Source organism: Triturus cristatus, chromosome 4_2, assembly GCF_964204655.1.
Source record: "Triturus cristatus chromosome 4_2, aTriCri1.1, whole genome shotgun sequence".
In the NCBI taxonomy this organism is placed as follows: Eukaryota; Metazoa; Chordata; class Amphibia; order Caudata; family Salamandridae; genus Triturus; species Triturus cristatus.
The window spans coordinates 973,417,581-973,434,870 of record NC_140586.1 but is presented as its reverse complement, the minus strand read 5'-3'; the positions used below and the strand labels follow the sequence as shown (position 1 = coordinate 973,434,870).

At 46.6% G+C, this 17,290-nt stretch overlaps 1 protein-coding gene across 1 annotated transcript in view; it reads left to right on the top strand.

Annotated features, from left to right (window-relative positions):
• Positions 1-17,290, top strand: part of LOC146839184 (scavenger receptor cysteine-rich domain-containing protein DMBT1-like) — a 505,505-nt gene that overhangs the window by 77,843 nt on the left and 410,372 nt on the right. The window contains exon 2 of the mRNA XM_085603207.1: positions 2,781-2,854. Within this exon, the coding sequence (XP_085459333.1) occupies positions 2,791-2,854 (64 nt within the window). The 5' untranslated portion in view covers positions 2,781-2,790. The remainder of the gene's footprint in view (positions 1-2,780; positions 2,855-17,290) is intronic.

The following is a 17,290-nucleotide window of genomic DNA, read 5'->3' as shown; positions in this document are numbered from 1 at the left end:
GAGGAGTAACACAGGGAGCCCACAGAGGACGGGTGCAGTGAGGAAACACAGACGCGTGCTCCGTACAACTCTATGGGAAAGTAGAGGAAAGTAGCGGTTAAAAATTTACAAGTTAAGGACACTTCTAAGAGGACTTCGAGCAAACCCTTTGGAACGTTGGATGTGCTAAGGCCAACTCACCAGTGAATACCGAAGTACCCGTGTTACCTATCCCAGAAGAGCCATGTACATAGGGGTCAAGTTGTGTCGGGAACCTTTGTCGTTTTCAATGGAGAGCTGCACAGAAGTCCTGCTGCCATGAGGGTTAAGAATGTCGGGTGAAATACAAGCCTGGATTCAAGGTGAGAGGAACCTGAAAGCAGAGGGGACAGAGTCTGGGTCACTTCAGGTAACCAGGGGCTACAAAGTCGAATGCCCACGGACGTCAGGTTCTTCAGGTAAAAAGAAGGGTTGCTTCACTCTGCAGCTATCGGGACAGGAGACATCAAGGACAACCAGGATCCGGAGGTAAGCTTTCCAATGAAGGATGTTGAGTGCTGATGGGTCGATATCCGGCTAGAACACCAACAAGCCTTGGCAAATGCAACCCACGCGGTCAGAGGAAACAGGTTACGGTGTGGACCAGCAAGGTCCAGGGGACTCTCCAAGCAATGGAGATTTAGGGCATGTCTTGAGCAACCAGGTAAGCCCAAGAATTAACAAGGTGACCCTCGCCAGGACCCACAGGCCAACAGAACAGTGCAACTGCAAATGTACGCGGTGCACAGGGGTTTGGGTTGCGCGGTTCCCACGAGGGATACTGGTCTCAGAATTGCTGAGAGGGCACATTGACCTCACGGACCTTTGGGAACCCACCTCTGTTGCTGAAATCTTTGGAGTTTTCCAGGATGCCTCCCTGACTGTCTCTGTCACAGTCCCCTCTCTACAGTTTCTGTGTTTTGCACTGGGGATGGTAATTTCCAATTTTTGCACCTTCCTTTGGTTCATGTCAGTAGCTGAGTTGCAGGGGACCTCGTAGTGGAGATCTGTAGGGCTGTGACATGAGATACTCCATCCACTTTTGTTCATCACTATCGGATTGCTGAGTTGAGACGTCTGGATCAGGTTTTGAGCAGAGAGTTTTGTCTTTTTTGTAGGTATGGCGGTATTTCTGTATTTGATCTGGGCACTCTATTCCGCTGGGTGTTTAATACTCAGTTGTCCTTTTCCATTTACTTGCAACATCTCAATGATTAAGAAGGAAGGCGAGGGAGGGATGGGAGGTAATGCGTGCATTACTTACCGATAAAGGCATTACTATCAGTCCTACTCCCTCGCCTTCCTTCATGGCCCCTCCCGCTCTCCCAGTACAGAACAGCTGTGTGTCTGGTTTGGCTTGTTTATGTACAGGACAAGGAGGGGGTGGGTGCTGTTTTAATTTAAAGAGGGGAGGGGTCTATTGGAGGCAAGGGATCCTGATTGGTTAAGAAGGAAGGCGAGGCAGTAGGACAAGGAGCAATGCCTTAATCAGTAAGCAATGGACGCACCATCGCATGGCCATCAAAGAAGGAGGCATGGAGCACAAAGACCAGACCACTGTCCTCTCCCATGAAGAAACAACTTACTACATGGCAGGCAAATGATTGCAAAGATATTATTTACCCGTTCTGTCTCTGCCCACACACGCAACTGCTCTTTATCCACTACAAGCAATGGCAAAGCTGAAAATGAAATGATGGTTGGAAATTCTCCAACCATAATATATTAATCATGTCAGACATGCACAAATTCACAACAATGGTGTTCAAGAACATGGCTTAAAATAAGGTAGAGGAGAACAATGGAAGGTGTCTGGCTTCATGGGACTGGACTCCAGGAGCCACTCCCACCCGAGCCAGCAGCAGACACACGCAGAGAAATAATAACATCTATTTTGCATGCAATACAAGGCTATCATCACAGCCTGTAGTAGGAACATGTGTTATTGACATTCATTGTATTGAAACTGCAATGGTTACCCTTTGAATATGGTTGCTGTCCATATTCATTTTATTGGTAGTGATATTTCAAAATATGGCATGTCTGGTTTTACTAACGTGGTGACACCCTGATAAAGGCAGTAGGCCTGCCCCATTTAAATATCCTTCATATTGTGATGTTGCAAGAAGTATATATGCGAGTGTTGTTATCCTAGGTTCAGCATCCAAAGAAATTTTCATCCACAGTATTAGAAGTATGTTTCTAATAAAATAAAATAAATCTAAGAAAAAGCACTGTTTGGCTAAACATTTATTGAGTGTTATTGTTGGTTTCCAGTGGATTGAGATTACAAGTCCACACCTCCCCCTTGAGTAGGCCTTAGACTGCTCTGATTTGCTGCACTGAGAGAATCAACGGCTGCTATGAGTGAACTGGTTCCCAGTAAAGAAACACATGTAGATTTATTACAAGTTAAGGCCTCATGCCCTTCTCAACTAATAACCACTTTTCTGTAATAAGTGCTTGGGATTGAAGGACTTACCCTTCCCATCTCCTTTTAAATGCTTCTCTTTTCTGAGCGTCAGTGCATTAAGGTTAATGCTGCTGCACAGAAGGTCCAGGTTTCATGTCAAAAGAGTGAGATATACATTTTTGTTCCTCAATGTCCAGCCCATTCTTCATTTTTAATTTACTCTGGTGTTTATTACGACTAAGATGTTTGAAAGTGAGGTACTGGCAGCCACATAAATCCTGGGTTACTGAGAGATGGAGGATGAACCAGGTCAGTCTAGAGTAAACTAGTCTTTTCATTCTTTTTTCAGAGCCTCCAAGATGCTGGTAAGGAGTGTTTGCTTTCTTCAGATCCTGAGTGTTGTTGCCCTTCAGCCTGACTACGGTGAGTACGGACTCAGTCTGAGGAAGGGTAGTAATGTCATGTAATGAAGATCAAAGGCTGTTGAAATTAACCTTAACCTGAGAGGTAAAGTGTGCAACATATAGCTCACTAACATCTAAATTGCTTCCAGTGATACAGAACTGGTGATGCAAGTCCAATCCAAGTGAAGAAATATGTAAAACATTAAACTATAAGATTAGTGTCTGCTGCAGTGCATGTATCTGAGCGCCTTCCTCAGATGAAGAGACTCCAGGACTGTGTAAGAGAGGCAGCTTGTTTGTACTAGTAATTCATCAAGTAACGCTTCCAGACAAGCCCAACACCATTCACACCTGAGACCCCAAGGAGCAACTGGAGCACAAGGAACGCATTTAATGAGCTATCAATTCCACTCTGCACATTCCCCACAAAGAGACTGGGGGCATATTTACCAATATGTCATGCAGGGCAGCAAATCACCTTAATGTGTTGTGCTGCGTGACAGGAGAAGGGCAGGGATGCACCATATTTAAGACAGTACTGCACATTCCTGCCTTTTCCTAGCACGGGTGCACAATAGGCTGCATAGCTCTGCAAGACTTCTAGGCGGTGTTGGACACAGTTGGTGCATCCAACGTAGTATTCCTTTTATCATGATTGGTTAACATCCACCTAACTAGGCCATTGCGTGATTAATAGTTGGTGCCTTTTTATCTATAGTCATGGAGTACAGGCCTGTTATCTGGTTTTAATCCTCTTCTGTGGCTGAGTATGCCTTTTGCTAACGGTATCCATAGTGGGGGAGGGGCAGGGTGACAGATCCATGTATATCTATGTGGAGATGGGATGAGCTGTGTAAGCTTCATGTGTGGGAGGCATAGGCCCCTGCTTCTGTTTGGCTGTACAATTTGTCACTCTTCAGTCTTGTTTCCCACTCCCAGATGACGTTCCCTGTGTCTCTCTGGTTCGCGAGGGCTTTACTAAGTAACATGGAGCATACCAAGGACATCATTTTATCTGGGGGTGACAACAATTTTGCTTGCACCCTTTCGCATAGTGATAACTGCAAATTAGTCACACATCATTTGCTCCTGCCATGTTGTCGACCTGGGAGTAAAATTCTGCTCTGCTCTCAGAGTTTTTCCCACTCTGTGTAGAATACTGAGGGGGATATTTGCAACAAATGGCGATATTTATCGCCAATCATTGTTTAGCGCAAGAATTGTTATCGCCGTTGAACACTAGAATCTATCGCCATGTTAGCGGCATATTAGCAACGCGCCGCCAACAGGCGATAGCTTCCCTTTCCGGCGGAAATGGCTGTCGAGAGATTTAGCTTGACGGCGATAAAAAGCCTCACGCTAACGTAAAAAAAGTGGCGATGGGCCAATTAGCGCCTGAATCGGATCGGTAATTGGCACCAGGCCTGCATCTCTCACGTTCAGCGTGAAAATAAACTACAAAAGTCCTGCCAAGCAGAAAAAAAAAGAAAAAGATTTGTAAAATAGCAGAGGAGCCATGGATGAAGCTGGGACCACTGCAGAGGACACAAACAACCCGACAAATTCCCAGGAGGACCAGCCAGAGACCCATGTGAAGGCCAAGAGGAATCCCAAGTTCAGCCAGCAGGAAAACCAGGTCCTGATTGCAGAGGTGACTGAACACCAACAAGAACTGTCTGTCACCTCCACTGTGACATTGGCAAGAAAAAAAAGAAATAAGGCAGGACAGTGTGTCCAAGATGAATGCCGTCAGAGAGAGGAGGAGAACAGTGGACGACTGCAAGAAGCGCTGGCATGATACTAAGCGCAAGAGCAAGGAGAAACTAGCAGCCAACCTGAAAGAAGCAAAGAAGACTGGAGGCGGGAGTCCAGCGCCACAGGAGGAGCTGGATGAGTTGGAGGAGCAGGTGTCCCGAGTCATCAGGGATGAGGCAGTGGTCGGAGTTGTGGGCCAGGATACTGCTGAACGTGACCAGACAGAACAACAACCGGGTGATTAACAACCAGGGACTTGGGGGACGGGGGTGGATGGGCCCAATGGCACTCATGCACAATTAAATACATTGCAGTGCATACCCACAATTACTGTGGATCATGTGCCGGATTCTCATGTGTTTCTTATGGTCATTGTCGACATTGCTAAGTTAGCATAAGCGTTGCTTGCCAATAACATTTTTAATGTCTCTGAGCTTGAGCCATCGGGGTGGTTAGTTTGACCAATAAATACAAATGCATGCCAGTTGCGTTTTTATAATGTAACGCCTGGTTTCATTCTGACTCGACCTTTGGTAACAACATATTCAGTGGGCAAAGTATGCCAACAATGGGTGGAATGATCCACATTAGCATCTGTGAAACAACATCTTTCCCTCATTTTAGATGATAACGATTTAGCTGATTTTCTCTTGGCTCCTCATAATCGGAGGGTCAAGAGATTTATGTCTGCCTCTTACAATGAAATTTGGAAACTTTCACCAAATTGATAAAGCAAATTTAGAAGATGTCCTTGCTTTAGTGGACAACAGTATTAACACGCTTTTGGCCCGCATTTACACCTTGGATAATATTGTTTCTTCTGTCTGGACTCCAATGCCATCAATAATTCCTCTTTCCTCTTTCCTTCGTAGAGAGTACCTCTGCTTGGCCTTTGTCTACTCTGTTGTTTTATTAAGACTGCTTTTATTGAAATTATATTCCTGCGCTGATTTTAAATGAATATTTGCTGATGTGTGTTTTTTAAAAAAAACGTCTACATTTGTCCTAACATTGTGGAATTAGCTCAGCATTTTGCACATTTTGCACATTGCCTATTTGCACGCGTGTATTCTTACCGGGAAGGCTCTTCTTGTACGCTTCTCCCCGCTAATTTTCGACACTCAACCCAAGCGGACCCGGCTGTAGGCGGGCCCGCATTGCACCTGGGATTGACGTGTCAGTCAGGGGCGTGATTCCTGGCACGATAAAAATGGCGCTGGGACGGTCGCGCAGCGGTTCGTAGAGAGTACCTCTGCTTGGCCTTTGTCTACTCTGTTGTTTTATTAAGACTGCTTTTATTGAAATTATATTCCTGCGCTGATTTTAAATGAATATTTGCTGATGTGTGTTTTTTAAAAAAACGTCTACATTTGTCCTAACATTGTGGAATTAGCTCAGCATTTTGCACATTTTGCACATTGCCTATTTGCACGCGTGTATTCTTACCGGGAAGGCTGTTCTTGTACGCTTCTCCCCGCTAATTTTCGACACTCGACCCAAGCGGACCCGGCTGTAGGCGGGCCCGCATTGCACCTGGGATTGACGTGTCAGTCAGGGGCGTGATTCCTGGCACGATAAAAATGGCGCTGGGACGGACGCGCAGCGGTTCGTAGAGAGTACCTCTGCTTGGCCTTTGTCTACTCTGTTGTTTTATTAAGACTGCTTTTATTGAAATTATATTCCTGCGCTGATTTTAAATGAATATTTGCTGATGTGTGTTTTTTTAAAAAACGTCTACATTTGTCCTAACATTGTGGAATTAGCTCAGCATTTTGCACATTTTGCACATTGCCTATTTGCACGCGTGTATTCTTACCGGGAAGGCTCTTCTTGTACGCTTCTCCCCGCTAATTTTCGACACTCGACCCAAGCGGACCCGGCTGTAGGCGGGCCCGCATTGCACCTGGGATTGACGTGTCAGTCAGGGACGTGATTCCTGGCACGATAAAAATGGCGCTGGGACGGTCGCGCAGCGGGCGCGCGCAGTGGGCGCGCCAAAGGCGCGCCAAATGCAAGCCCGTCTGCGCCCGTCCGCACCCGATCCACGCCCAGCGCCAGGACCCCTGCCCCTCGCGACTTGCATTTGTATAGCAGAGGGGAGTTGTTTGATATGGATAACTCTGTTTGTCGACCCCACAATTGGGATCCTAATCAGAGGGATTTATGGTTAAAATCCTGCCCCAAGTGTGAGGGCCAGGTTTGGAACAACATCAGGAAGGACGACGGGAGGTCCCCACAGACCGGCCAGAAAGCCGGAGAGTTCAGGACTGAGAGTAAAGCAATGCTCCCCCCCTTGACGAAAGGCCACCCACTCCAGTCGCTTAGCTGTGCTCTGGTGAATGTCCGGTCGCTGCATAAGCATACTTACCAAATTCATGATCTGATAGAAAGTGGTGCGTATGACTTAGTTTTTTTAACTGAGACATGGTCGGATGAGGCGTCCGGTCCTGACTGGAACACTGCCTTACCGAGTGGGTATGTTGTCTCTTCCCAAGATAGAGGTGAGAAGAAAGGGGGGGGCATAGCTGTTGTTCATCTATCTCACCTGAAAATTCGGGTGGAAACACACCTGGACCTTGCCGCGGAAGCAATGTTTTTCAATATTTATGTGGCCAATATGTATAACTTCCGCGGGATTTTAGTTTATCGTCCACCAGGTCCTAAGTCCACCTTCCCAGGTCTGCTTATGCATTGCTTAGAGTCTCGAGTGGATTATCATCCGTTTATGATTTTGGGCGATTTCAATTATCATTTAGAACTCCCGAATCAATCCGAGGTTGCCATGTTAATCGAAAGTTTAGCGGCGCTGGATTTTAACCAAATAGTCACTAGTCCCACGCACAGTGGTGGACATACCCTGGATGGCATATTTATTAATAATATGACCTTGAAAGTGGTCAATATCATGGCGCTCCCCTGGTCTGATCATAAGGTAGTAAATTTCACTATCATGACTGGGATATCAGCTACTTTCTCAGGTCACAGAGTAGAGAATCGTATGATCAGACTATGGTCTCAGGTGACTGCTGAAAAACTACTCCCTATATTGGCCGGGTCACGTCCTGTCCAGACTAATGAGAGTTCCGAGGCGGCACTGTACTTCAGGGAGTGGCTGGAGTCGGCGGTGGAAAGGGTAGCCCCTCAGAAGTCACTGGGTACCAGGAGAACTAAACCAAGTGCATCTTGGTATAACGCTGAGCTCAAGACCTTGAAGGCCACATGTAGAAGGGCGGAGCGGTCTTGGAGGAAGGATTATAGCGTGGAGGGTAAAGCACATTATAATAGCACCCTCGCAGCCTACAAGCATGCGATAGTGGCAGCCAAGAGTGCCTATTTTTCTGCCAAAATCAGGGATGCCGGCAACTCGGCCAAGGAGCTGTTTAGAACTATAACAGTGCTGGCTAAACCTCCCCAGGACAGCAACTATCGACCGGACCAAGAAATGTGCCAAAAGTTGGCAGTATATTTCCAAGAGAAGGTCCAGGTCATATATAATGAGTTCAGCAGCTTGGGTCACAGCCTAGGAACGGGAAAGGTAGGGCCGGATTTGGGCATGAGGAACGACATAGAACTCAGTGAGTTTGCCTCAATTACTGTGGAGGAAACTCAGAGGCTGATCCTCTCAACAAACTCAGGATCACCTCTGGATCCTTGCCCCCCATCTGTGGTCCATTTGGCTGCTGACTTGATAGCGGAGGAACTGTCCCAGGTAATTAACATTGCAATGCAATCTGGGCGTTATCCGTCTTGTTGGAAGAGGGCAATAATTAAACCTTTATTAAAAAAAACAACATTAGACCCTCTCGTTTTGAAAAACTATCGTCCAATCTCTGCCCTGCCCATGGGGGCGAAGATTCTGGAGAAAGAACTAAACCGTGCCCTTACGGCACACTTGGTAGCCCACGATCTGCTCGACTCATCTCAGCACGGTTTCCGTGCCCAGCACTCCACGGAGTCAGCATTGTTGATCGCAGCAGAAAATGTACGGGCTATAGTAGACCGCGGAGGTCGAGCAGTATTGGTGATGTTGGACCTCTCGGCGGCCTTCGATACCGTTTATCACAAGGTGCTGCTTCGAAGGCTTCAGGAGTTTGGGGTCCAGGGTAGGGCATTGGCACTGTTAGCCTCCTTTTTGGATGGCAGAGATAACAGTCTGTTATGGGACGGCCTGCGGTCAGACCCGTTCCATTTACCATGTGGTGTGCCACAAGGCTCCTCTTTGTCCCCCACGCTCTTCAACATTTATGTAGCCCCCCTGGCCAAGCTTATTAAGGCTCAGGGCTTTACTGTGATCTCCTACGCTGATGATTCACAGCTTATAGTCTCGGCTGGTGAAGAATCAAATGACACGGCTAACAAGTTTCATAGCTGTATGTCCGTAATCATGAGATGGATGCGAGAAAACTTCCTTAAGATCAACACAGAGAAAACGGAAATAATGGAATTTGGTCCGGGAAGTCCGGTATGGAATAGCTCCTGGTGGCCGGCGGAGGCAGGTGAATGTCCCTGTCCTGTGCTTAAGGTCAGAAATCTGGGAGTGGTATTCGATAACCAACTTAATTTCTCCGCACATGTCAACAACCTTGCCTCCTCCTGTTTTTACTTAATCAGGATACTGCGGAAGATTTTCCCTTTTATTAATCCAGATCTCCGCAGGAATGAGGTGGTAGCTTTAGTGCTTTCCAAAATGGACTATTGTAACGCAGTACTGCTAGGATTGAATAAGACCTTGCTCAAAAGACTGCAGATCCTGCAGAATGCGGCAGCTAGACTCCTGCTGGATGTACCCAGGGACCAGTCTGTTGCCAAGGGAATTGAAGCGCTGCACTGGCTTCCAGTTCAGCAGCGTATAGAGTTCAAGGCGTTATGCCTAGTCCATAAGGCGGTCTTTGGGGGGGGAGCTCTGGAAGTCCAGAAGCTCTTCAGCCCATATCTCCCGGGGCGGACACTGAGATCATCTACGCAAAGCTTGCTGAAACTGAATCGTGTCAGAAAAGCCAGATGGGGTGGTAGAGCTTTTTCCTTTCAGGCGGCTTGCCTGTGGAATGAGCTCCCTGGCTTTGTGAAACTTACGGAGAATCACCAAGCTTTCAGAAAACTGATAAAAACACGGCTGTTTGATACGACCAGGGGTTAGGTGGAGCGATCTCTCTCTATGGACCAGCGCCAAGACGCCTCGGCATTCGTTCGCGCTTTATAAGTGATGATCCTATCCTATCCTATCCTATCCTACTCTGCTTACAAATGGCAGTTGCCTTATTTTAAATAACCAAGACTGCTGTGGTTTAAAATCCGGGATTCCGTATTTAGTAACAGTTTCCCAGCGTGTGACTTTCTGTAGCAATGACCTTTTTGCACCCCCGCGCGAGAGTCTAGATAGCTGCCGTTGGCCTTGACTTTGAAAACAGAGTCCAAAAAGTTGACCAGGCTCAAAGCTTTGCTATTCCAACAGGAGGTGGCCCTGACTTCCGCCCGTGAAACCTTCGAGGTACTGGTGGCTCGGACCTCTGGCGAAATACAGTCCCTTCTAAATACCAGCCTCCCACTCCATTTTCGGGAGCTCATACACAAAATAATTAATGCATCTGGCACTACGGGCCTTGCACATTTTTTTAAATGTGTGGAATCTGGTCTTGTGTTTTCCTTTTAGGCTATATTTGGAGTAAAACCTGCTTTTATTCATTCCATCTTTTCTAGCTCCTTTGGAGGTTTACCCTTAATATTAGCGCTAGCAGCTGGTATCCGGATTCTCATAATAGTGCTCTGAAATGGCTGCTCGCTTTGTGGCACAACACAGACCCGTCCAGCTGCAACTGTACCGTGAACGCCTTCACCAGCCTTTTGGTTGCTTGCCTTTGGCAACGCTTAGCGACAGTTACACGTTGACTTTTCGCTTTGCATGGTATATTTGCATTCAGCCTGTCCTTTACTGTCGAAGTTACGCCTTCGATTGGACGATGGATTTATGCCTATCAAACGGTGTGGTGTTCAATCCCTGATTTCTGGCGTTTGATGGGTCCCGTAGAGGCGCACTACGAGGCTTGTTTTGTGGATGGTCAACAGACACGTGCAGCTTTACTAGGAATCTTGGATGAATGGGATATCTGTGCAGCAGCACAGCACTTCCTGTGACATAGTTTCATCGAATACCAAGCAAGTATACCGATCCATCCTATGGGAGCGCCTGCTTAAGAGGAGCACGCTTGTTCCTTCAACTTACTCAATTGGATGTCCTCACTTTTTTCCACCGATGACAGGGAAGATCTATCGGAAGGGATTACATTCTTCTGCACCCAAACCTTCATGGATTGACTGCCTTACTCATCACAACTCGGCTGTCATGGATATATGTTATTCTCTTATGCCATAGTACGAATACATTTTCTGGGGAGAACTTTCACTTTTTCCCAATTTGTTTTTTTTCTACTCCAAAATTGTGAACTTTGTTTGGTCTCTTTTCTCTACGTCCTAAGGACCTACCAGGGGGAGGGTGTCGTGTGTTTCTTAGTATCCTTGTCGACTTTGCTAAGTTAGCATAAGCTTGCCTCGTGCTTTTATTTTGCACACGTTACTAAATGCTTTTGTTTTTGTGACACTCTGTCTGCACCCTTCGAAAGGTTTAAAGTTGTTTTAATGTTCTCTGCCTCTCCATGAGCACGGTCTGAACATAATATGCAAAGTCGATAAGCAATGCCTCTTGTTGTTTCCTTCTGATTATACTATTCTGGTCAGTCCTTCGTGCCTAGACATTACATTGTGCTCATAGCTGCAGTGCTAGAGATTCGTGCTTTAATATTGCACTGCAACATGTTTTTTGAGACACTGAGAGAAAGCTGTTGGAGAAGAGCTTTGATGTTCCTATGATGTAACCTTTACATCCAGGCTTTCAGGTAGGGGGTCTGCCGACAGCGCCGAGAGATCTACCTTTATATAAAATAAACTACTTCTTACCAAGGGGAGGGGGGGGCTAGGCCTAATATCCTAACGTTTCTCAGTCTTTATAAAATGACTTCTCCTTTCGTATTCTATGGTGTTGTAAACATGCGTACTGTTTTAAGTTAATGCATTTTTCTACTGGTAGTGGCTCGTTTACTTAGTTGCAGAGCACAATAGTTAAAATAAAAATTAGGGACTATTTCAGTCACTCTGTCAATTCTTATTGTGGACAAGTGTGAGTGAGCGAAAGAGTGTGTCTTGTTCCCGCAATTCCTGAGGTGAGTCGGGAGTGCTTATGTTCTGGGTTGTCTAATCATTTCGTATCTCCTTGATGTTTGTAGGAGACCGAAAGAGACACTATAGCTAGTCGATTGGGTTTTTGGGTACTAATGTGATAGGTGGTACACACCTATTCACTGAGGTCCTGTTTTCTTGTGCATAGTTCTGTGTATGTGCAGAATCCCTACAATAGGATACACTTGTCCATGGTGGCATAGACACATATCATCCTACTCAAACAATACATTGCAAGACACATATTTGCGGGCACACATACTTGGAAATGTGCACAGAAAACTCAGCCCAATATAGTCCAAGATCAACATCAGACCACAAAATAAGTGCTATATCAAACGGCAAAGTGGCACATTAACTTGAGATGCATGAGGATGTAGGAATTTCCCACTTGCCTCATCACAACGTATATACAAATCGTCTGCCCAAGGACGCATCTCACTCTGACGTCTCTGTCACGAGTAGGCATGCCACCACCAATATCAGCACACCTGCAACATTGTGCACGTGTGTCTGAGTTGTGAGCAAGGTTGTGTATATGCAGTAAAGTCCACCTACATGCACATGCCCATTCCTGCACACAACTCAGACACATGTGCACAATGTTGCACATGATCAGTCACATTCACAGTACATCCTCATTTTGGTATCAGAGACAGATGCTTGCTTGTGCAGAAGATTTGTATATGCGTAGAGATGAGGCAAGGGGGAAATTCTGACATCCTCACGCATCTCCAGGCAATGTGCCCCCTTGCCTGTTGATGAGATGCAGGCCTGTGTACACCAAGTGGGGAAGCATCTAGTGAGTCTGCATACCAATACATCTTGCTAAGAAACATTTCACGCCCATTTTTCATCTTTTACCCCATTTCACGGCCATTTTTCATCTTATACCCCATTTCACACACATTTCATTATTTAACACACCAAACACACTCAAATAAATCATTTACCACAAACAACACACTACAATTATGAATTTAGCACAGAGGACACCCTATAATTAATGATTTACACATAATGACAGCAACATTTTTGAAAACTCTACTTTTGGCACAATTGACAAACTAAAAAGCATCTCTGTACTGAGGGACATACCCACCATTAATTGACTACTGTGATATTATTTGCACTTATTGTGCAACGTACACTTTTCAGAGTGATGTACTTATCAGGAGAGTAACATGCAGACAGGGTATGTGTTTTTTGTTTTTTATTTGCACAAACCGTGATTGGGGTCATTTTGCACTGATATACATTTGATAAGGAATGTCACAATGTGACGTGCTCAGGTGAAGACATTTTTTATTATTCTGTTCCTTCGGGCAGTTCCTGCTGCATTAACTGTGGGGTGTATCACTCCTGCCTTATCTTCATCATCATCCTGGTTATCGTCCGGTGCAGCAGGCACTTGAATCCATGGGGCAATGGTGCGCACATAGATATTGTGCAGTACACAACATGCTATTTTGATTTTGTTCACCATTTCAGGGCTGTACAGCAGTCTGCCACCTGTGATGTCCAGGCAACGAAAACGTGACTTTAGCACGCCAATTGTGCGCTCCACAATTGACCATGTGCATCTGTAGGCCGCATTACACTGCCTTTGGGCCTGGGTGGTGGAGTTTCGGAGCGGTGTCATCATCCACGGGCAGAGTGCACATCCTTGATCACCTGTAACATGTGATGGAGAAATGTGTCCATTAGTGGTTATGCATGCTGTGTTGGTAGTGTTGATAGTTTTGTGATGTGTGATTAGTGCTCTTTTTGAATTCATGTTAGCCATGTGTCAACTCTGACTATTTACCAGCATCAATGCTAATTACATTACCTCACAGTTGATCCTCCCTCCCCCGAGCCTGTTTGATTGTGTCCGCTGCTTGGTAGCCTCACTAGCACTCCTTCTGTGCAACAATGTTAAAGCCATGTACACATATCCGCATGCATAACATGAACACCAACAGGCACCCTGACTCTGCTACCATCTAGAGATAGCTCTCATCCGCCCTCCTCGCAGTCAACGCCATGAGAAAGTTGAATTGCCAAAAGGCCACAACAGACACGGCTCATGTGGAGTTCTGCTGCTGCCGCCAGACCTGCCCCACAGCATCAACCCCACAAAACGCACATGTAGTGACCACAAACGCATACACTTTGTTGTCGGTAAACCTCAAGCCATCCTAAACCACATCCGGAACCACACAAAGTTATTGGAGCTGAGTCAATGAGGAGATAATACCCAACACCATCAACAGCAACACACACAACACTGCAGTCGACACCACTAGTGCTAGACCGCAAATTACAGACATGTATCTCAAACTGCACATACACACTTGCCCCACTATGCAACTACAACATACAGCGTGCAATAAATGCCACCTCGGTCAACCAAAAAATCTTAGTTGGCAGATGCATCTGCTGACACATGGAGAAGAACTGGTGCAACACTGAGGATACCATTAAACATCACCACCTACAAGGACATCAAGCTCATAGTTTCCCTCAAAAATATGCCCACACACCAAACTGGGCTTCCAGGACGTATTGTTGTAAGTTGCAACATGGATGATCAACAGCTGGGGGGTGCTATACGCAGAGGAGACATGAGTCCTCATCCTCGTAAGCAACCCATCAGCATGTGACATCACCTGGTGGGCCAACACCTTCGGCAGGCCCCCCACAAATCTAGGTACCTAAGCATCGTATTTGACTCCTCCCTCTCCATGAACCGACAGGTCTATGCAGTGCCCTGCAGCTGCTTCAACTGTCTCTGCATCCTCAATGCAACCTTCACATGGATCTCCCCATTGTCAGGTAGAACAGTCACCCACATAGTCATTGCCATCAAGCTGGACTACGGAAACACACTATATGCCCACATGGGCAGGTCTGCGTTCAGCTTACTCCTGACTGTCCAGCACAACACCGACACACTGAGCCTTGTGTATGTACTTTTCTTATGGGTCGAGTCCCTCCATCACAAATACTTCGTTCCCACCTCTCCCGCATTTGCAAATGAGTGGCGGAGGGGCTAGGCCATTGGGGATGGTATGTCTACATAGCTAGCCACAGTTCCCACAGTTACTTGTGTTGCTGTGTCTGGTAAGTGGGCATGTTGATTGACATCTTGTATGTGATTTTGTTAAATGTACATTCTCACAATTGTGAGTTGCATGAATGTGGTGTTGAGGGATGTGGTGTGTTCAGTTATTACTTACCAACAAGAACTGGAGTTCCATCTGTGCCATTCTGGAAGCTCTGGTTTATGATGGACTGTCGGAAGATGTAGGAATCATGCACTCTCCCTGGGAACTTGGCTATGACATTGGTGAACATGCCCGGTGGTCCACTATTGCCTGCACATTCATAGAATAGGTGTGCTTTCTTTTGCTTTATGTGTGTGCGCTGTCCACATGGGGCACAAATAGGACATGTGTGCAGTCAATTGCCCCCAACACCTGCGGGAATCCAGCTAAAGCATGAAAGCCTTGCTTGGCCTCAATCTGTTCCTGCACAGTGTTGGGGAAGTGAAGGTGCTGGGGTATCAGGCTGAGTATGCCATCCAAGACAGTCAGGAGGAAGATTGAAAAGTCTGCCTGTGAAACTCCGCTGACTCTGGCCGTTGTTGGTTGTGCAGCACAGCCAGCAGATTTGTCTGCGGAGGGATGTTGGTTCTCCGCTGTGTTTGTGGCATCAGTCTGTGGGATATCAGGTTCATGATGTGTTGAATGGATGTCCATTTGAGCCTGTAGTGGGCAATGGCATCTTCTGGCGTTAGGTCTGCGAGGCTGAGACGTCTGTGCATTAAGCTATAGTTCCACCATATACAACTTTCTGTTGGTGGAAATCAACCAATCAACCAATAAATCAATCAATCAATCAATCAATCAATCAGTTCAGATTTGTAAAGCACTGCTTATCACCTGTGTGGGTATCCAGGCACTGGGGGTAGTTGCTGCTAGGCCTGGTCAGACGAACAGCAAGGTTTTAGCAAGCTTCTGTACTCCTGCAGGGATGAGGACGTCTGGAGGTGGATGGGGAGGCTGTTTAAGGTCTTGGTGGCCAGTTGTAAGAAGGAGCAACCACTGCTACTGCTTCAATGGAAAGTGGGGAGTGTGAGAAAGAGTGAGGGAAGAGTAACACAGATGTCTGAGGGGTTGGTGAAAGTTCAGCCTGTGGTTAAGGTAGGCGGTCATTCATTGTGCAGGGCCTTTTTCACTTGGGTCTGCATTTTTAACTGGCAACTCTTGTGAACAGGGAGCCAGTGAAGTGTTCTAAGGTGAGGGGTGTTGTGGGTTCTCCTCAGGAGTTCGAAGATGAGCCTAGCTGCTCTGTTTTGGATGGTCTGAAGTGTGTTCAGCAGCCGAGAGGTGACGCCAATGTAGAGGGTGTTGCAGCAGTGCAGGGCTGGTGACGCGGGCCTGAGTGACAGTGCGTCTGATGCTGACGGGATGTCACTTGAAGATTTTCTGGACCATACGGAGAGTGAATCAGCAGGTTGAGGACATTACGTTTATCTGTATTTTCATTGTGAGCTTGCTATCGAGTATGATGCCAAACTTTCTAGGTTGTTCTGAGGGTGTGGGAGGGGGTGCAATTCTGCTGGCCACCAGGACTTATCATCTCATGGGGATATGTTGCTTCCGAAGATAAGTGCCTCCGTTTTGTTGGTGTTGACTTCGATGCAGTTGTTTTGCATCCAGCTGGTGATGCTGGTCATGCACCTGTGGAGGTTGGCTTTAGTGTTCATGGGGTCGGCAGATTGGATCTGATCAGTCTGGCCAGAGGGGCCATGTGTGTGTTGAACAGGGTCAGGTTCAGTGAGAACTCTTAGTGACGTCTTAGATGATGTTCTTTGGGCCCGAGGAATAGAGTGGGAGGTGGATGCTCCGGGTTCTTCCGGTGAGGAAAGATGCGACCGATTTGAGGGCATCTCCTAGATCCCCATCTGTTGTAGTCTATCTAAGAGGGAGTAGTGGGACATGGAGTCGAAGGTTGCTGAGAGGTCGAGGAAGATTAGGGCTGCAGTTTCTCCCTGGTCTAGGAAAGAACTGATGTTGTTGTTGGCTACAAGTAGGGTGGTTTCTGGCTGTGATTTGAGCGGAACCCTGATTTGGATAGGTCCAGGAGGTCGTTGTTCTCAGGGTAGTTTGTAAACTGTTGGTTGATTGTGTGAGAAGGTGGCCTGATATATGCTGTCTACTAGTTCTAGTGGGCACCTTGTATCAGTCCAAACAACCCCTTATGGTGAATGGTTAAAGACAACCATATGTCAAAGCTATCCTAGTGGTAGCTATGGAGAGTAGCCTTCAGGCTAAGTCTTGAAGAAATGTAAAGCAGAAGTGTCCGAAGAGATCCAATCCTGGATCTAGGATGTAAGGCACCTGAAAGCAGAGGGGACAGAGTCTGGGTCACTAGCCAGTGACCTAAGGCAGGATGGACCAATGCCCACAGATGTCGGGTGCTT